General features: G+C 45.9%; 1 protein-coding gene across 2 annotated transcripts in view; it reads right to left on the bottom strand.

Annotated features, from left to right (window-relative positions):
- The window catches only part of Clpb (ClpB family mitochondrial disaggregase), a 141172-nt gene that overhangs the window by 15957 nt on the left and 104104 nt on the right, over window positions 1-21111 (bottom strand). For both annotated transcript variants that reach the window (XM_004863300.3, XM_004863298.3), the window contains exons 6-7: window positions 18883-18980; window positions 7877-7991 (exon numbers count right to left, since the gene is read on the bottom strand). In XM_004863300.3, coding sequence (XP_004863357.1) covers window positions 7877-7991; window positions 18883-18980 — 213 coding nt within the window. The remainder of the gene's footprint in view (window positions 1-7876; window positions 7992-18882; window positions 18981-21111) is intronic.

The raw sequence follows: 21111 nt of genomic DNA on the forward strand, positions 1-21111 counted from the left end.
CAGGGGCCTGGAAGTGAAGCAGGATTTGGAGAGGCAGACAGCACAACAGAGGCAGGAGAGACAGGTATGAACACAAGCAGTGGTGAGTCCAGATTATAAGAGTCTGAACGACCTGTCTTAGTTCAGTCCCATGCTTGTGGTCTTTCTCACCTCTATCTCTTATGGTGTCACCTTAACGTACTTTCTACTTCTGGCCTCAGCAGGAACAGATGGAAACTGCAACCTCTCAGATGGCAGACTAGCCACTTTTGTGTGACCAGGAGATGCTCCCTGAGAACCTTGAAAGAGGCTTGGGAAGACATTCAGTCCAACCTCTCTCCTGGGCTAGGATACAGATCTTCTCTAACTGGCCCAGGTCTCTGGAAGGGTTGCTATGAGGGAAACTCACAGACCTCATTGGTATCTGAACACTGAGGGTGAAGCTGCAGACCACCACACCTGGTTGGTGGAGATCCTGGTGTCCTCACAGAAATAGGGAGGTGGAAGTGAGGGCATCTGGGGGAAGTGGATGTACTAAAATGGCAAATGCTAGGCTTTTGTGGATAATGTGAGCACATGTATGCATTTGTGTGTTGGAGCAGGGTTGAGAAAGGGGTCAGCTGAGAGGAGCCACATGCTTCTAAAAGTTAGCTAAATCAAGAACTTATGTTGGGAAGAGGCAGAGTATGAACTGGGTTCAGGCTTCGTGGGGCATCCCTAGAAAGGTAGCCTGGGGGGATAAGGTTCCCTGGGTATCATGTACATGAGGTTCTGACTTGGTTTTCTTTCAGGGTAGCATCCCAGCCCTTTGAGAGCTGCACACTGCTGGGCTGTGCAGTACTAAAAACACCATGGAGAATGTGGAATTGAATTATGCCTGGGGCCATCTTTCCCCCCTTCTTTTCTAATAATGCACCTGGGAGAGAGCTCTTTATAATGCCAGGCAGACTCCACTGCACAGCTGTCCCTGGTCAATTCTGTCAGACCCAGGGCATGAGTCTGGGGTGGGCTTGATCAGGGCCCCCCATGAAATAGGCAAAATGCCAACCATTAAACAATTACAACTCTGGATATTTCTAATAATATCTGAAGAGAAAAACGGCCAAACAGATGGAGTCCGACAGAATGAAAAATAGAAGCAGCCAGGAAGGTCTGAGGAAGGCAAGCCCCAGGGTATATGGTTGATGGGATGGCTGAGGACCAAGACTGGAGAGCCTAGAGGGTCCTGTCAGGTCAGGGTAGAGGCAGGGACCAATGGACATTTGGATGGGCCCATGTGGATGTGGCCATAAGTGCTGGTGCTTTCACTGTAGAGCAGCAAATGCACAACTTAAAGAACTTCTGTTGATGTAATTTCACATCAGCCTCATCATGACCACATGAGGCAGGTAGGAGAGAGAACTTAATTCCCATTTTACAGATGAGAAAATATGTACAAAGAAGTTAAGAAACCTGTTCACGCTTGCACAGATAAGTTCATGAAGACCCTGGGTTTTAACCCTACTCTTGCTGATTCCTGAGCCTAAACTGGTGCTTCAGGGAGTGTAAGGAAAGGAATGCAATCTCTTCCTCTGGTTCTCTACTGCCCAGCACCTCCTCACATACTTGGCTTATCAGCAAAACATTTCTTTTGTAGTCTTCCAATCTGGGAAACTTGGCCACTCAATACATGGCCTCAAGATGTCCCTGTCTTCACCACTGCCTTTGGGCTTAAGATAGCAGCAGGCCTACCTGCATGGGCAGCTTAGCCCCTTTGCTTGCCAGTCCCATCTCTGCAAGCTCTAACCAGGCTCCTCTGCCTCCCACATGCTGTGGTATGGTGGAAAGGCAGCTTGCTCAAAGTCTTGCCTCTGTTACTTACTAGTTAACTAACCAGTAAACTGACTTTGAGTAAAACACCTATTTCTTTAGAGCCTCAGGGTCTGGAAACAGGCACATATACTGTAGTAGCTCCACATGAAGATGAAGGGAATTAATATTTACAAAAGCATGTCGTAAACTGCAAAGTGTGGAATAACAACAAGAATAAGCTGGGCACAATGGTGTATATCTATAATCCCAGAACTTTGGAAGGCTGAAGATCATTGGATTTCTTGAGTTTGAGATCAGCCTGGGGAACTAAGTAAGACCTCTTCTCAAACAAATAAAACAAAAAACAGAATAAAACACAAAAACCAAAACCAGGAGAAATACAAATAGTGGAAGTCATAGTGGTAGCAACGGCAGCAGTCATTAGTTTTCTCTTTTTTTTTTTTTGGTACCGGGGATTGAACTCGGGTCCTTGCGCCTGCGCAGCAGGCGGCCAAACCACTGAGCTAAATCCCCAGCCCTATTAGTTTTGATATTTTATAGATATCTTTCTCATCCTTATAACAATCCTTAGAAGTAGGAATTATCTCCATTCTATACAGGAGGAAATGGGCTCACAGAGGGGCAGTGCAAGGGATTTTATCTGCTTGTATCCTTATATCAAAGGAGAGTGTGCCCCCAGTCAACTGTGTCTTCCACAGGAGCCAAGTGCTGGCCTTCTAATTCCTGAGGAACCTGAGACTAGCTCAACACTTGTTTAATGTTGCTGGCTACATGAATTAAGTCTTGGTTTTTCTGGAATTATGAGGAGGGGGAGAAGAACAGATTCTTTAACTCATTTTATGGAGGACAGTGTGGCCTGGATCCAGGAGTCTCTTAGCCCTCCAGGTGGTTTCTACTACCCTCTGAACCCTCTCCTAGGAGCTTTATGCATGTATTCAGCAAACATGCCAGGTGCCAGGACACCACAGGGAGGCCTAGAACCAGCCTTATGCTTATGAGGGAAATACTGCTATGAAAATGGTGGGTTCTAAATGGGTGGGAGAAGTACAGCAGACCTATTTGCATGGCTGACATGTGTGCCTAAAGGATGAGGGGGAAACTGCCACACAGAGGGTATGAAAAAGATTCTGGGGAGTCTGGATGGGCAGATTCATCCTCCTCAATAAGTTCTAATGACCTAGTATGGAAACACATTGCTCTATGTTTAGCATTTCCCAGGGGAACCAGCTTTTCAGAGGGACTCTCATGGTTGAGAGTTAACCCCAGTGTCTGTCAGCAGTGTCAAAATGGGCTCACACTTCATTTACCTGAGTTCAACAACCATTCTGTGTGTCCAACCTGGGAAACAGAGCTGATGAGTGGTAGTCCCTGACCTCTGAAGGGAGAAGACATGCAAATACAGCAGACACCATATGGTAAGGGTGGTGACAGAGGTGTCCAAACGAAGTCCAGGGAGAGGGCCTTGAAACCAGGGAGGACAGGGTTGGGGCCCTGGAGAAGCCTAGGTCTTGAGTGTTGGCAGGGCAGGCTAGGCAACGAGAGCAGCAAAGCACAAGCAGGGACCCTGAAGTGACATGGAGTGGAGCTGCAAGCAGTTCTGGTAGTCTTTCTCACATCAGACACCAGTCCTCACAGGGAGGCTCAGAAAGATGGGGGCTTGGGGAGATCATACTTTTAGTCAATGAGGCGAGTGAAGCATGAGATAGGACAGTGCACCCCAGTGTGCCACATGATGCTGAGATTCTGCATGTGGGCCAGACTGTTGTGCAGGAGGACACTTGAAGGGACAGAGTTTGTCCAAGGGAGTGCAGATACTTCAGAAGGTCCCCTGGGACAGTTAGAATGGCTGTCAGGCACAGGCTCTTGGTCTGAAGAAGGTCCAAGGAAACTGCCAGATGTGTGCTTGTTGACCTGCTGGCCCAGGGAAAGCTGCTTATAGCAGGTCTGGGGAATGGCGCACCCTGCCAGCCACTGACCAAACTGGTCAAAAGTCAATTAGTATGGTTGTAGTCTTGCTTGAGTCCCGTTCCCAGCATGCTTGTGAGCTACTAGAGGGCAGGTGTACAGCTGCTTCTCTCCTCAGAGAACATCACAGAGATGGACAAGGGGCCACACCACAGAAATAAATTTCACAAACTGCATTCAACATCTACTTTTTTTCTGGTACCAAGGATCGAACTCAGGACCTTGTGCTTGTGAGGTAGGCAGCGGCACCACTGAGCTAAATCTCTGGCCCTCAACATCTACTTTTGAGCACAGTGTTGTTCAGAAGTAGGCAAACACAAGTCCATCAATCACTGCACTTGAACTGAGTTAGCTCAGGGAGAAAGTAGCTAGTGTGTGGGAGATGGGCTGGGCTGAGATGGACTGGGGTGGGAGGGTCAGAGAAGAAGGAACCGCAGGCTGAGCGCAGCAGCAATAAATGCAGGCAGGAGATGTGCTCATTGTGTGCAGGGAGGCAGAAGCAGGTCCCATGTATAGTGCCAAGCAGGAGGCAAGGGCAGGGGCAGTGGCAGTGGGCCTTGTACTCCATAATAGGGTGGTGAGGGACACTCAAATGTTTTCAATGGGACCGGCATTGTTAGATTTGTGTTTTCCAAAGATCCCTACAACCAGTGTGGAGAACTGCTTCTAGGGGAAGGAAGGGAGGCAGGAAAACCATTGAGGAGGCCACTGCCACTGTTCAGATATCCTGAACTAAAGCAATGCTATCAGGAACAGAGGGGAGAGGCCAGGTCTGAGAACCATTTAAGAGGGAATGAGGGCTGGGCATTTAGCTCAGTGGCACCACGCCTGCCTGGCAAGCACAAGGTCTTGAGTTCAATCCCTGGTACCACAAAAAACAAACAAACAAACAAAAAAGGGAATGACAGAACTTCATACTTTGGCTGTAAGGGGTGAGGGGAAGGGCCTTAGGAATTTCTACATTTCTATTTAGGAGACCAGTGAAAGGTGGTCTACTTCTCAATGTGCTCAAAGGACAGCTGGTTGCCTTTCAGAGGAGGTTTGGAGCTCCCAGGTGATCTGCCCCTCAGCATTGAGCATCCTCCCCTCCTCATGACCAATACTCTGGATTCTGGAAGGAGAGCCTCACCTTCCATGCCAATGCTCTGGTTTGTAGAATGCAGGTTGGCCCTGCTTTGGATCTAGTGACCCTGGGTTGTGGGGCTGGTACTTTATCTCCTCTATTTGTAAGGCGGTAACTGTGCTCCAGCCTTCCTAGAGGCCCTGCAGCTGGGGATCACACTGATAAATTCACTGTATTACTTTGCACAAATCAATATCCCAGCACTTACCAGGGGTTGATGTGACCGAAATTGGTTTCAGCCAATTCGTGAGGGTAATAAATGGCCATTTATCAAATCAATTCATTCTGCGGCACTTTTCTGACTGCCCATGCTCATGGTACCCATGGGGTGCCAGGCTTCAGCCAGCCAGCCCCTAGCACGCAAGTGACACTAGCCTAGAGGACCCAGAGAGGCCTGCCCTAGCCTCTTGATGTGCCTCATTCTCCTGTACTTGCTTCAGCTTTGAAGTGTTGAGGTCCTGGGTGCTGCTTGCCCACTACAAGTTCTTTTTTTTTTTTTTTTTTGGTACCAGGGATTGAACCCAGGTTCTTGCACTTGTGCAGCAGGTGGCGAAACCACTGAGCTAAATCCCCGGCCCACCCACTACAAGTTCTGCCCAGTGAATGTCTCAGGCTTTGCTGTCCCTCATAGCACAATGACCAGGCTACTTACTCTTTCCTACCAAATGCTTCTAGGAGCTGGTCATAGGAAATGGACATAGACTGGAACATCAACAGTGGGATCCCAAATGCAGGGCTTCTCAGCAAGGCAGGCACATAGTTACCATTTTACAACTGGAGGCAAAAAAGCACCAACCCTGCATAACTCTGACCCTAATTTCTAAGGCAGTGATGGTGAACCTATGGCACAAGTGCTGCAGCAGGCTGTCTGCATCACTGAAAGCTCTAAAAGGTTCACCATCACTATTCTAGGGTCACCAGAGCCCTAGCAGGTCCAACCTACACATCACAGGACAAAGCACAGGGCCTTCCTGGATGGCCATTTTACCACTGACCTGAGGCAGAGTTCAAATGACAGAAGGGGAGCTACGGGTGGGAGGAGGACTCAGGGTGCATGCACATTCTGAGTGAATTATCCATTCTTGCTCTGGGCCAAGAGCAAGGAGAGGCAAGAGGGTGATACACCAGAGGTCCGTGTGTATTGCTGTGGGACTCAGTCCTAGGTAGAAGAAATTAGCTGTGGGTTTGACTTCAAGAACCTAGCCCGACCCAAGGTGGAATATCCTGGGGACACAGACTAGGCTGTAGTCAATGCTGTGTAGCACAGAGGAAAGGACACATGGTTTAGAATCACATGGTCTTGAACTTACACCCACCACACTGGTGAGGGAACTGCTAAGGCCAAGCTGCACTGTGGGAAAACGGTGGACCCTGGCTGGTCTAATTCTATAGCCATGCCCCTACTTCTGGGGAGCTTCAGAGCTTGTGGGCCTGAGAAGCTGGTGAGAAATGGGACATCAAAGACTGTAGGCAGCTTGCTGGGAAAGGGGTGAGGATTGTGACCGCAGCCTGGTGATGTGAGACTCCACCCAGGTCATCAGTTTCTTAAGTGGGCTACTCATCTCTTCATGAGAGCACCCAATCTTCCTTCCCTCTATCTTGGATACAGCCTTGCCAAAGGAGTCAGGGTTGTCATCTCTATGGTGGCAGAAGGAGATGGGTATCTGTATCCAAACCCCAAAGGGCAGCTTGGTGTGGTCTGGGCCTGAGGAGTGGAGGCTTGTGTATTGACAAACATTCTCCTCAGCTCATGTGTGTGCCTGCAAGCTGTCTTCTGATGTACAGCTGGGGAGGCAGCTCTAGTCTCTGGGCTCCTTTACTCTGCTGATGGGGTCAGACCCCTGATGAGAGTCTCATGTGGGAGTTGTGAGCCCCACCAGTGTGTGAGAATGATGGGGATCAGGTTGGAACATCATGGGGTGACCTCCTTCATTTTTCAAATACTTGAGATGGATTTTTTTTTTTGGTACCGGGGATCGAACTCAGGTCCTTGTGCTTGCGAGGCAGGCGGTGGCGGATCCACTGAGCTAAATCCCCGGTCCTTTTCAAATACTCTTAGGGCTGAGAATGTGGCTCCAGAGTGTCCCAGAGGGCAGCCTAGACTTCAGGCTGGTGGCTCCTATTCTCAGCAAGCAGAACCTGGTGAGTTACTGGACTATGTCTAGCAGGACTAGATGCTTGGAGGGAAGAGTAAGCCATGTGTCAGTGGGACTGGACAAGACATCTCAGGGTAGTGGGTTTTAAATTCCAGCTGTTTAAAACACAGATCCTTGGGGGAGACCGCTTTGTCTCAGCTGGCGCAAGCGTTCTCTTCCCCTGCCTCACTTGTCTGACACCACTCTCAGGGAGACACATATCAGAGTTAGGGAATAAGGGTGAGGCTATTGTCTTCAGCAGAACCCTAGCTGTATATATCTGACCAGGAGACTTTCCTGGTACAGGAAGGCCACTAGATTAGGGGTTACAAAGTCTGGCTTCCAGGGGCCAAAGGATGGGAATAAGAGTTTCACAGGAGGAAGGAGGCATGCCACTGTTGTCTGGGATGTTCTCCCTAAGACTGGGCCAAATGCTGACAAGCTATTCTGAAGAGACAAGAGGGTCCTAGTGCTAGCTCAGCTATCACATTACTGGTGATGAGCAAGCTCCTATCCCTCTTTGGGTCTTATGTGTCCCATCTCAAAAGCAGGGCATGGGGGCAGTGGACCATATGAAGGTGAGCGTCAAATCTAAGCAGCTTTGAACAAATTATTTAACTTCGCTTCCTCATCTAAAATGGGATTTAACAGTACCAGCTTCATAGCATTGCTGTAAGGACTTAAATGACATAAAGTATGCAAAGAGTTTATAAAAACGCCTGGCATATAGATAGTGCTCAACAGATGTTAATTTTTACTATTAACTGACCTCTCCAGTTTGGTGGCAGCAGGAGGCACATCTCACTGTAGCACAACTGCCCTGCCCTGTCTGGAACTGGAGGGTGTCCTGCATAGTACTCACCAGCACCCACGGTGGTGATGGCACTCTCCTGGCCAATGATGTGCTCCCTCAGTCGCTGCTCCAGGGGGAAGCGGCGCCGTTCCTCAGCCTCACGCTTACGTTGCTTCTCCTGGTACTGTGAGGAGAGAGGGCAAATGGCTCAGGGAGCTGGGCTTCATAGGACCTTGCTTTCATTCTACCCCCTAACTCCGAAAAAAACATAGGTGTGGGTGCTGGCGGGAAGTGGGGTGGGCCCATTAACAGCTCTGGCTCATGAGCACAAGGCTGATGTTGCTCTTCTCACCCTCCTTTCACCTATCCTGGCATTGCTGCAAGGAGGGGAGCCAGACCGCTCCCCCAGGGAGCTCTCAGTCTGGGCCTGTACACAAGTGCTCCTCAGGCAGAACCAACCACTGTCCTTATAGCTTTGGAGTATAAATGCTTATCTCTAGGACTGTACCTGTCACTGAAAAAACTAATGGAAAATGAGTTTGTTGAATGTTTGTGACTCTCTCTGACTCACTCGTAAGCTCCCTGAGGGGAGGCAATGATTTGTATTTCCAGCACTGGAAGCATCTGGTGTGTGCTTGCAAAACTGAATGTGATAATAGAGACAAAGCAGAGAGAATTAACATCAAGATGGGGTGGTACAGAAGCGCAGAGATGGGAAACACACATAAGGTGAAACACTGTGGGCCTTTCTGGAAAACAGAGCTTGAAGCTGTCTGGCAACTGGGCAGGAGGCCTGAGGGCACAGGCCCGATGGAAAAGCATTTCTGGAGGAAGCTGAGGAGGAAGGAAGCAGATCTTGGAGTAGAAAGGAAACACCAGGTCTTTAGGAGGCTCCTTTCCCCCGAGCCCCTATGACAGTGACATCTTTCTAGAAAGAAAGCTGTCAAGGTAAGGCCCCATCACAAAAGTTGCAGTTGCAAATTGCTCTTGTGGGCAGAGTGGATGAAAAATACCTGCTGCTTGGGCAGTGTTTTCCTGTTATGGTAGTGACCTTGACAGAAGTTAAAAAAAATAAATAGCAAACAATCCAATTTTGGCTGTTGCTATCAGTCTGTAGCTGAAAGCTTCCATCAGTCCTGGGGTTTCATATGGAGCAATAATTCGGCGCCAATCCCAGTGGAGCGACGCTTGCCGGCTGGAATCTAGAGTGTCACTGTGCGGCTCCCTCAGGCGCCACATACATCACCTGGCTCTGCGACTGCAGCCATATATCTGCCTCCTCCTCCTCCCTGCCCACCAGCCTGCTCAGTTGGGTCCACCGGGCCAGAAGGCTCTGATGGTGAGAGGTACAAACCTGGCTGGGACAGCACCAGCTTGCTGAAGGAGCTGAGCCTGAAGGGGACACTGGCTTGCCAGTTTGTTGGGTACATGTGCTCACTTCCATGGGAGGCTGCTATATGCCAGGTGATGAACTCAGCGCTTTACAACCAGTGTCTCATTTAATTCTTACAGACACCCCCTCACCTGAAATTTGGCTCCTTTTTTGGCTCATGAGGCAAGTTGCAGGACAGAAAGAACAAGCTTTGCTCCAGACAGACCTGAGTTCAAACCTCACTGTATCCACTTACTAGCCAGCTGACTTTAGGAAGTTTGTTCACCTCCCTAAATCTCAGTTTCCTCTAGGATGGGGATAATACTCATACCTACTTTGCTGGTGAGAGGTAAATGGGATAATGTACATAAAGCACATAGTGCATCACACTTGTGTATGCTCAGTGGCTGAGTGACTCAAATGGCTACCACAGTGCCTGGCTCTCTTTGATAATGTTACTCCTTTTTCCTTCACTGGGTTTTGATAACTGATTATCGAATGCATTGCCTTTTTTTTGGTACTGGAATTTTTTAATTAGCTGAATCACATATAGAGTTCCATAGATAAAGAGAAGAGTTGGTCTGGCTTACGTGGAAGCCAGGAGCCAGTCCACCTGGGTACCTCCTTCCCTGGAAGTGGCTCCTAAGACTCCTCTCCTCCAGGAATCTAGATCTGCCAGCACAGTTCAACTCGGACCGGCTTCTGGAGAAGTGGCTACTCCCTGAGGTCGCTCATCTCCGGCCGGCCCACAGTCTTCCTTACTGGGTAAATTCTGCCTCTAGCTACTTTCCTTCCACTGGGTCTCACAGAACGTAGCTTTTCCCTTTGACCCAGGCAAGCCTAAAATGACTTTTCTTTTTACTTTGCTGATTTAGGTATGACTTTTGTAGCCTCCCTAGGTCTTCTCCAGGGAAACATTTCTATTTCCTGTATTCTTCCTCAGTGTCTCAATTCTAGGTTATCTTAGGATTCCTGTCATTTTCTCAGGCAAGGCGAGAGCCTCTGATTTCTGTGAAGGTAAGCATGAGGCGAAAAGTTACACCACACCTGAGCTTTCTAGATGTTGGGTCAAGCTCAAATTATGGTCTAAATCTGAGCATATCCTGATTCTCATATAGAGTCCCAAATACCTATGTCTATTCAGAAAACTCTCTGAAATGGATCCAAATTTTTGATAAAAATGTACAGGACACTTGGATTAAACCAGGCCAAAGGTTATGCTTCATACTCTTTTCCCAATACTTAGCAGAGTTTGTACTAAAAAGTACAGAGAATGAGTGCTAGATTTGTATATACTCTATTTGTAGGACAGAGAAAGGATGGGAGAAGCTTGTTAAGCGCTCCATAAACATAGGCTAATGTCCTTCATTCTCTGAGACAGGGAGGAAGCAAGAAGAATGAGTCCAAGGCTCTGCTTTAGTGGGGTTCCAGTTATTCAGAGGGGAAGGCAGGTCAGGTAACCCAGTCTGCAGAAGCAGATGGCACTGGACTGAGAGGTACTGTGAAGGGGCCACCAGGAGAGCAGGAGTGGGAGTGATCATCCTCTTAATAAAAGCCATGTACAATTAACTTCAGAAGCTCTCACCTGGAGCTGGCAGCAACCAGCTTCCCATGGTGCATCTTGGCTGGGTAATCACAGCCACTGGTTTCCATCAGTCTTGATTTAATATGGCACCCCTCCTGGCTGTGAGTGCATTTACAGGAAAGAGCTGGGAGGCTGAGGCGAAGCCTAGCTGGGCTTGATCCACTCAGAGGTGGGTGGCTGGGCTGACTGGCTCTGCAAGGGAGGGTTTCGAGGAGAAGGCATCCTGACTGTTGGCCATCCCTCAGGGGACAAATCTGATAATGAAGCTGGTAGTGAGAGGGCAGCTGGGGTGGAGACAGGGTGGGGAGACAGAATTAGACGTGGGTGAGAATGAGCTGAGGAGGTATTAAGGAGGGAAGAAAAGAGGCCAAGTGGCAGTTTGCCTCTCATGGGAGGTCAGGCCTACAGTTAACTTACTACTCACAGACAGAGTATTCCTGACTCCGCGGTTCACACTAACTCTGTCCTAGTCAGGGCTCCCTTAGGGCTTCTCCCTTCTAAGGGAGGTCAACAAAGGAGACCAGGTACAACAATGAGACTGGGGTGGGAGGGACAATAACAGGGGTTCAGGGAGTCTAACAGAGAAGTCTGGGGGTGGGGTGCAGAGCAGATGGGAACATGAGACTGGGTGATGAGAAAGTAGTCCACAAATACACATCCTTGTAGAGGAAGGCTGGATACAAAGCAGGTGTCAGCCCCATCACACTTGTTAACTACCATGTCAGCATCCTGGATTCTCTTCTCTTCTCTTCCAGTCCTTCACTTATTTTGTTATTAAGAGTCATTTTGTTGTTTGTTTTGGTTATTGTTGAGGCAGGGTAACACTATATAGTTCAGGCTGGCCTTGGATTCACTATGTAGCCCAGGCTGGCCTTGATCTCACAATGATCCTCCTGCCTCAGCCTCCTGAATTCTGGGATTACAGGTATGTACCACCAAACCTGGCTCCAAGAGTCATATTTCTGACATTAAATTTGACCATGTCACACTTGATCCAAGGACAAGACCTTAGTGAGAGAAGGTTAAGAGGGGCATCGAGTGGCTAGAGTGAGAAAGAGTTTACATTCTTCTCAGTGGATCATATTAGGGACATGTAATCTGATTTATCCCATAATTGGTGATACTAACTTTGATCTCTTGGCTAAGGCAGTGTCTGTCGGGTTTCTCCACTATCATTTTTCCCTTTGCAATTAATATGTATTTTGTAGGGAGAGACTTTGATATTACATAGTCATCCTGTTACTGATCAAACTTCCACTGATAGGTTTGGCCTAACCTGAGATTAATGTTTTAATCCTTACAGCCCTGCACAGTTAACAGTGCTGCATTACCATCCCCACTGCAGAGATTAAGTAAATTCAGTCAAGGTTCTACTGGCAGCAAGTGACAGCGACACAGCACTAACCCTCACAGGCTGACATCCACCGAGGATGATAAGCCCACCGTCAGGAGTTCAGAGTCTGTTCAGCAAAATGACACTTAAAACACAAATTTCCCATCCTTATGTCTAGTAAAGGGTACCTAATGAATTTATTGAAAATAGGGCTGGGGATTTAGCTCAGTTGTTCCGCTGCCTGCCTTGCAAGTGCAAGGACCTGAGTTCAATCCCCGGTACCAAAAAAAAGAAAATAAACACCAGAGGGTGTTCTTTTTTTGGTACTGGGGATTGATCTCGGGTAGATGGTGTTCTTGCCAGAAATATATAACCTGAGTTGAATCATAAGGAAACACTACATAAAGCCAAGCTGAGGGACATTCTACAAAATAGTGAGCCTGTACTTGTTAAAATGTCAAGGTCATGAAACACAAAGAGTGAGGAACTATTCCAGATTAAAGGGGACTCAATGAGCCAGGGATTTAGCTCAGTGATGCCGCTGTCTGCCTCGCAAGTGCAAGGTCTTGGGTTCAATCCCCGGTACCAAAAAAATAAAAAATAAAAAAAATAAAGGGGACTCAAGAGACATGACAACTGAATGCAACTTGGTATCTGGGGTTGTCTTGTAAGGAGACTTATTAGGTCAGTTGGTAAAATCTGAATAACAGTTTGTAGATTATTTAATAGCAACATTAGTGCTCTGATTTTGATGACTGCTGAGGTTATATAAGAAAACATGAGTTGGAGGTAGAGCTCAGTGAAACAGCACATGCTTAGCATGTATGAGGCCCTGGGTTCAATCCAAAGCACTACCTCCCCCACCCAAAGAAAAGTAAGTCTTGGAAATACATACAAGTATTTAGGGGTAAAGGATCAATGTGTGTGTAACTTATTTTCAAATGATTCAGAAAAATTACAAATTACATTCTATGTAATATATGTAAATATAAAGTAGGTGTAATAAAATGTTAATAGTTGGGGATCTGAGTGAAGAGTTTAGAAGAATTCATTGTATAATTTCTGAAATTATGCAAAAGAAAATTAAAAAATATACATAATGCTGTCCTTTAGGTGATGGTAGCAATGGAAATAGTATGAATGGGCTTTGAGTGCTCATAATAGTCTTATTTCTTTTTTTATTTTATTTTATTTATTTATTTTTTTCGTACCGGGGATTGAACTCGGGTCCTTGCGCTTGCGTAGCAGGTGTTGAAACCACTGAGCTAAATCCCCGGCCCTGTAGTCTTATTTCTTGATCAGGTGTGTTTGCTTTGTGAAGACACAATAAGCTATGTATTTCTGATATGTGTACCTTATACAAGTGTATTTAAAAAAAACCCACTTTAACAAGTTAGAAAAAAAAGAAAGTGAAAGCTTGTTCCAATAATGTACTCAACACTATGTCTGGCCCACCTAAACCACAAGGCCAAGCATATGGCAAGCAGGCACTGGCACTGAGATATGCAGCAGGGAACACAGGGAACAGGCTGAGTGAGGCAGGGGAGGAAGAACATGACCCTCCTACTCTCTTCTGTACCTCACCTGTTCTCTCCTACAGGGCTCCTCTCAGCTCTGATGGGAGCACCCAGGCTCAGCCTGGAATGAGGGCCCAGGGGACAGTCACATCCCCAGCTACCCCTGAAGCAAATGAGGAAATATAGATAGGAAATGTGCTTGTGATCCTGTCACTGGGATATGCAAATAAAATATATAGGATAGGCCTATCTGCCTAATATTCCTGCCAATTCATTCTCTGGGTGTGATTAAAATGAGCAATAAATTCCTGGTGAGTCTCGGTGGAGTGAGGATCGGGAGAGGAGATTCGAAGGCTGGCACGCGCGTCCCCCTCAGCTGAATATTCATCATGGGAGAGCTCCCCATATTTTTGTTTTATCTGCCATCATGTGCATGGAGATATATTTCTACTTCTCTTTCGTCTCTTAGTTAGGACATGAAAATGGTGTGGCGTTAAGTATTAAACTCTCCATCTATTGAAATTGTTCAAAGTGAGACTCAGGCTACCTCCTCTATGAAGCCTGCCAGCTCATTCTACCAGGAGGAGGGCGAGCCATGCTTTCCTGGAGCCCCCACCAACTCTGTGCAGACCCCTCCTAAGCACTAGTCAGTCTCATCGCTTCTCGGCCTTTTGGCTAAGATCAAGTGTAGCACTAGTCAGTCTGCATGTTCAGAGCTGAGAGCACCGGCCGCTGCCACGTTTGGGTCTTCTCTGCAAGACCAAGGAGATTTTTGACTCACTACACAGCAAAAGAACTGAGGAAACCCCAGTGAAGGGAAAACCATTCAGGCCACTTCCGGTGATAAAGATTCTCAGAGTAAGTGACCCATTTTAAGTTGCAGAATGAAATAAAAAATTAGGCTTATGGATAATTTTTAAATGGAAAAATTACGTATACTATTAAGTGAAAAAAAGCAGATTCCAATGTAGAACATGATCATAACTAAAAGCTTTCAGGGCCAAGCAACAAACACAAATGCCTGGCAAGCAAGTAGAGAACATGGCTGGAGAGTACATACCCTCAACCCTCATTTTTGGAAAACTCTGGGTGGGTAGAGTAAGACATGGCTGCTAGCTGCCAGTTTGAGACTTCCAATACATATAGCAGGCTACCTACAGTTTTAAACAAAAAGGACATCAATATAAAGGTATGTGATATGGTCCAGAGAGAGCTAATACATTAAGTACCACAAGAGTAGATCTCCACTTAAAATTATTATTATTATTATTTTTTGGTACCAGGGATCGAACCTGGGTCCTCAGGTTGCAAGGCAGGTGGTGGAACCACTGAGCTAAATCCCTAGCCCTCCACTTAAAATTCTAATAGGCTGTTTAACAACTTGATTTTTCCTTTTTTGTTGCTCTGGTACCGGGGAGTGAATGTAGGGCCTTTGCACTGGGCTATATATTTTTAGACAAGGCCTTTCTGAGTCCCTCAGTCTGGTAGGACTGGAATGTTTTTACTTGAGATTCAACTCAGTTGCTATCTCTTCCAGGGAGCCTTCCTTGATCAGTCACACCACTGATCAACCGTGGTGTCATGGTTCACTTGTCTGTCTCCCTACCAGACTGTGAGCTCCTGGACTGTCTTACTCATCTGTCTTCTCCCCATCTAACCCAGAGCCTGGCACCCAGATGTCATTCATTAATGTGTAGCACATTATTCAATTCTCCTCATCTTACTGTTCTTTATTTCTAAATCTTCTATGATGAGATATATGACATTAATATTCACAAATTTTCAATAACCAGCATAATCAAACTAGAGGGTGGTAAGTGATGGCAGAAGAGGCTAAGCTGGGAAGCTGGGGGTGTGACAGGGACAGGAGAACCAGACAAGATCAGAGTGGCAGTAACTCACGTCTAGACAAAGCCAAAAGAGGTCTCAGGCTGGAGCCTTGATGCCTGCCATGCCTGATTCACTGTTACAGATGCAGGGGCGGCTGCTTCTTACTGCTGTAAGACGACAGAATCCAGGTTTGAAACTGTTCTTTCCACAAAAGCCTGCCTTAAAGAGGTAGCTTGTGTAGCTTGGTGGTAAAAAGAGCAGAAAGAATGGGAGAACAAGTTATGTTGAACAACTGAGAAAGACCATGTGGTTGATACTCAGGGAGAGCTGAGGTGGTTCATACAGGCAAAAACCCAGTGAGGACAGCAGAGCAATTAGGTGCAGATACTAAGGGGACCATTGGACATTGAGGACAGAGGAAGAAATCCTGACTATCTGAAGGGATCAAGAGCACAGAGGTGACAACAGATGAAATGGTGTTCCAGCTGAGGGGTTATAGAGTCCTTGGCTGGCTTGCAGTGATCCTCCAGCCTCTAAAGGCAGCCCCTTCCACTGAGGGCTAGTTTGGTTAGGGCTGCGATCCAGTAAGCCTGGCTCAGTTCGAGCATTGCCACTGAGTATACCTCTTTTCCTCTCATGTAGAGCCTCTCCTCTCCAGGCCAGATGCCTGTTGTCTTCTCCAGCTTTTTCTTCTGGCACTATATTGATCTCGTCACCCTACTGCCCAACCTGACACAGATTCAAAGAGCTCAATGTTTACTTATAAGGTGTAATCAAAAAAATATGATGGAAGTTTAAACTAAAGAAAAAAAATATATTACAGTAAAAGACATTGGCATTAATCCCCCTCAAAATACTCCCCCTCACTTTGAACACACTTATCTCATTGTCTTGCCACTTTCTGAAGCTGTTCTGAAAGTCCTCTTCCATGAATGTCTTTAGTTGCACTGTTGTGGCTGCCTCAGTGTCCTGAATTGATTCAAAACATTTACCTTTCATTTTCTTTTGACTTTGAGGAAGACCCAGAAGTCGCAGTGTCAGATCCAGTGACTAAGGTGGATAAGGACACACTGTCATGCTTTTATTTGACAGAAATTGCTGTAAATGTAATTGTAAACTGCTTCAGAAAGTGGCAAGAATGATAGGCTAAGTGTTCAAAGAGAGGGGGAGTGTTTTGAGGGGGATTAATAGCAATGTGTTTTCTACTGTAATAATTTAAAAAATTTAAATGTTAACTATAATATTTGATCACATCTCACAGAATATGTCATCTGTAATAGCCCTTTGTGCTCCAGAAAGCTCTGACTCACACAGGGCCTTGCAACTACATCTGTTCACCATAGACATTAGTTTTGTGATAATGTGGCCAATATCAAGCCACTTTCCTTGGGCAGCCAAATTTTTTTAAGTGTCCCTCAGCAGCCCTTAACCCCTTCACTTGTGCTGGTACCAAGAGATCTGTCCTCTTGCTTAACACAGAAGCTAGCACCGGCTCTATGTCACACCATCTGATGAATTATGAGTACTCCTGGCCAAGTCCAGTACTTGTCTCTGAGGGAGAGCAGCTGAGCATAATGGGAGATGGCTATTTGAAACTGCCAGAGATTTCCTCAAGTCACCTGGAAAAGCCGACCTGACTTTCAGGACTATATTCATAGGGCTGTAGAGGGCCAGAGATTTAGCTCAGTGGTTCCGCCACCTGTCTCGCAAGCACAAGAATCCGAGTTCGATCCCCGGTACCAAAAAAAAAAAGTTAAACATAGGGCTGTAGGATCTGAATAAAGGTGGTGGAAAAGCACTTTGAGGTGATTACCAAATTTCCACCTTCCTCTTCTAGGCTCATGGTGGGATTACTTTTCTTGGTCCCCTTGTGATTGGGTAAGATCAAGGAAATAGTTCTGCCCAGTGAATTGTGAGAAGTAAAAAGTTCTATTTTTAGGTTGAACATTTACTTACAGAATTAAGCCCCTTCTGAGCATTCTTTTCCCTCTGACAAACAACCAGCAATATTCCACAGGTGGCTGCTCTGCCAGTCAGGATCCCTGAATACTTGTGATAAACAGTCTGCTGGTTGTTACAGCAGCATAATCTAGTTTATTCTGACTAATACACAGACAACTATACATTGAACTGGACTTTAGAAACCACTGAGCTTAAAAAAAAAAAAAGAAAAAAAAGAAACCACTGATCTTCAATGAATGAAAGTACCAGCCTGAGGTCTTGGAGCTAGGATCAGAATCCAGGTCTCTCCAGTCTCAGTCCAGTGAACTAAGTACTCTGGCTAAAAATAGAATATTTGCCACTAGGTGGGACCTGCCCCACTGAATCACCTCAGGGCACTTCAGCCAATTTGTGGACGAGACACTCCATGATCTGGAGTATAAGACTTCTAATACTCAGAAGCCAGGTTGCTCAGGCCTAGTCTTGCCACGGAATCTACCACATGACCTTGTCAAGCTTATTAATTTCAGTTTTGATGCTTACACTGGGACCAAAGGCAAGCCAAATAACACCCCTGGGCTCCAATTCCTTCAGGAGTAAAATGAATCAGTTGACTTAAGTTTCAGAGATTTAAAACTCATGTTCTCTACAGGGAAGGAGAGAAGGCTGTCCACAATGGGCAGTGCTCTAGGCTATCTTCCTTTCAACCAGAACAACTCCATTTCCTTCTGATTTATTTGTTTATGCTTTTGTAAGATTTCCCTTCACTGGACCTGAAGACTTCTCAGGCCCCTGGCAGCTCTGAGATTTGTGATTCTAGTTCTTGGATTCTGCCCAGTTGTTCCTGAGTTACAATTCTGTGGCAAGGGGAAGTAGAAGACTTGGTCTGTTTTCAGAGTTTAAAAGTTTGACTGAGAAGATCAAATTAAGACAGAGATTTTTTGGGGGGCTCAGATTTGGTACCAGATTTTGGTGTGTATATGCGTGTGGGGGTTCTGGAAGGAGTAATTTTGAGAAAGAATGCCTAATGAAGCTGCACAGTACATGAGGCCTAGGAAATACTCTTTGAGCTCAAGATTTCATTTGGCTAGTCCCTTTCTCTGAAAAGAAGCTGGGAGGCCATGACCTCAAAACTGAATTGGAAAGTAAATTCTCAGAAGCCCAAAGTGGCCAAGCCTCTTCCCTATCCCTGGTCACAAGAAGGGCTGATCAAACTAAGTGCTGGATTTGCTTTTTTTTAAGACAGGGTCTCCCTATATAGTTCAGACTGGCCTTGAACTATGTATCCCAGGCTGGCCTTGAACTTGCTGCCTCAGCCTCCTGAGTGCTGGGATTACAAGTGTCTGCCTCCATGCCCAGCTCTGGATTTGTATTTAAACAGACAACAATCACCCAAGGAGAAGTACTGTCATTGGGTATGGAGTCAGACCTAATTTAATGAGTGAAACACTAAATGATACATGGAGTGTCCAGAGGCTTCTTTTCTCTGAGACTCACCTTGGCCTCTGAAGTCCTCAGAAGCTTCATCACTTCCCCTTCTCGGGCATAATCCAACGGTGTGTGTCCCATTTCATTCCTCTGCAGGGGGTTGGCTCCTGGAGGAGGAGAATGAACAGTCAGGGCTTCTACAGTGACCAGTGGGACCTCAGCCTTTGCTTACAGATATCTTGAGACCCTGATTTCAGCATGAGGAATGTCATGGAAACTTATGAGACTGTAGGATGGCAGGGAAAATAAGTTGGGGTACTTTGGAGAGAAAACTGTTGGTCCTCTCTGGCAGAGGTCAAGGCACTGGGGGTCCTACAGGTATACGCTCGTATGTGCAGTAATATACATTCCACATAGAGGTGCTACACAGGCAAATATGTATACACATAGCTGAACATGCTAAGAAAATATGTCCAAACAAATATCCATATTAACATAGTGCAAGTACATGTCAACATACAAATTCATATATGCATTCACTAAAATGTTCACATTTTCCAACCCACCTATAAACAGACAAGCATTCATTCACAAGGCCACTTAAAAAGGTTCCTTAAAGAATATTCTTCTCTCTCTCTGTCCCTTAGTGCTCTCCTATTTCTGGACATTTTCCACTAACCAGGATCAGCCGAGTCCTACGGACTCATAAGTGACCTGGCTCTGCCACCCTAGCTGTTGGTAAGTATGTGTATGTTGGTTTCCCCAGTGATTACTTCCTTGATTTGAGGACACAGAATTCCAAGTATGACAAAAAGAGGAAAACTGGGGACCATGTATTTACCCTCTGAGTGCTAGCAGCAGATAAGCCGTTATAAGTAAGGCCTGTGACACTGGAAGAAAGGCTCCTCTGACCTTTTGTGCTGCCAGAATCTCCTTCCTACAGCCCAGGCTTGAACAGCTCACTTCCCTCTTCAGACACTGTCCATTCCATTCCATTCTGGTAATTGTGAAGGAGTGGGGCATGGAATCAGATCTGGTCTTGCCCTAAAGGGATTCCGCTCAAGCAAAGAAAGCCAAAACCTAAGAAAGCCAAGCTTTATACACAACAAATGCTCAATAATGTGTTAAATCGAACAGCAAGGTAATAATTATCTAGCATTCCTTAAGCTGCATTTTGCTAGGGAAGTGTCCAGAAGTAAAGAGGGGTGAAGACCTAGCCTCTGCTATAAAGACAGGGCTGGGTGGGGACCTATTTAGCACAGAGCCAGGCTCAGGGTGGTGTCTAGCCAGTGTTTGTTGATGTTGATGGACAGTAAAAACCAGTGTTTCTAAATTCCAGCCTGTGGAAATATTTATATCATGATATAAAACTCTTCCTACTGAAAGTCTCTGCTGCTGCTGCTTTTTTTTTCCTTTTTGGCTTTTTGATACAGTATCTCATTATGTAGTTCAAGCTGGCCTTGAACTCACAGTGATACTGTCTTAGTGAAAGTCTGCTTCTCAAACAACCCTATAAACTTAACAATGGTAGTAAACATTTATTAAGCACTTGAAGCTATTAAGTTCAGGCTAGTTCAGGCTATCTGCCTGAGCAGCAGAGAAAGGAGGCCAAACCTCTACATGGGTGTGAGAGGAGGAGGGAGAAGGGGCAGAAAGTAGGAAGTACAATCCAGGCAAAGAAAACTTTTATATCAATAAGAAAAAATTAATACTTTTATATGCAGTCCTAGTTTCTATTAGGAATTTAGTATAAAATATTAGTATATCTCATTTTTATTAAGAAATATGCCATAAAATTAAGCTTTTAAAAATAATGCAATTCAGCGGTTTAAAAATATATTCACAAATTTTATGCAACTACCACCACTACCTAATTCTAGAACATTTTTCAATCCCCTGCAAAGAAACCCTGTTACGAGACACACCTCATCCCCCTAGCCCTGGCTACCAGTAGCTTCTCTATGTATCTGTCTATTCTGAATTTGCCTATTCTCCATATAAATGGAATCACACAATATGTGGCCTTTTGTGTCTGGCTTCTTTTGCTTAGCATGTTTTCAAGATTCACACATGTTGTAGTATGGCTGAATAACATTCCCTTCTGTGAACAGACTACATTTTGTTTACCCATCTATCAGCTGATGAAAATCTGGGCCATTTCTTCTTTTTGGCTGTTAAAAACACTGATGTACAGGGCCGGGGATTTAGCTCAGTGCCACAGCACCTGCCTCGAAAGCTCAAGGCCCCAAGTTCTTCAATGCCAGGTACCAAAAAACCCCCCCAAAACCAAAAAAACAA

Source organism: Heterocephalus glaber, unplaced genomic scaffold, assembly GCF_053883595.1.
Source record: "Heterocephalus glaber isolate CG9 unplaced genomic scaffold, H.glaber_assembly_v1.0 deba00001428, whole genome shotgun sequence".
NCBI classification, from domain to species: Eukaryota; Metazoa; Chordata; class Mammalia; order Rodentia; family Bathyergidae; genus Heterocephalus; species Heterocephalus glaber.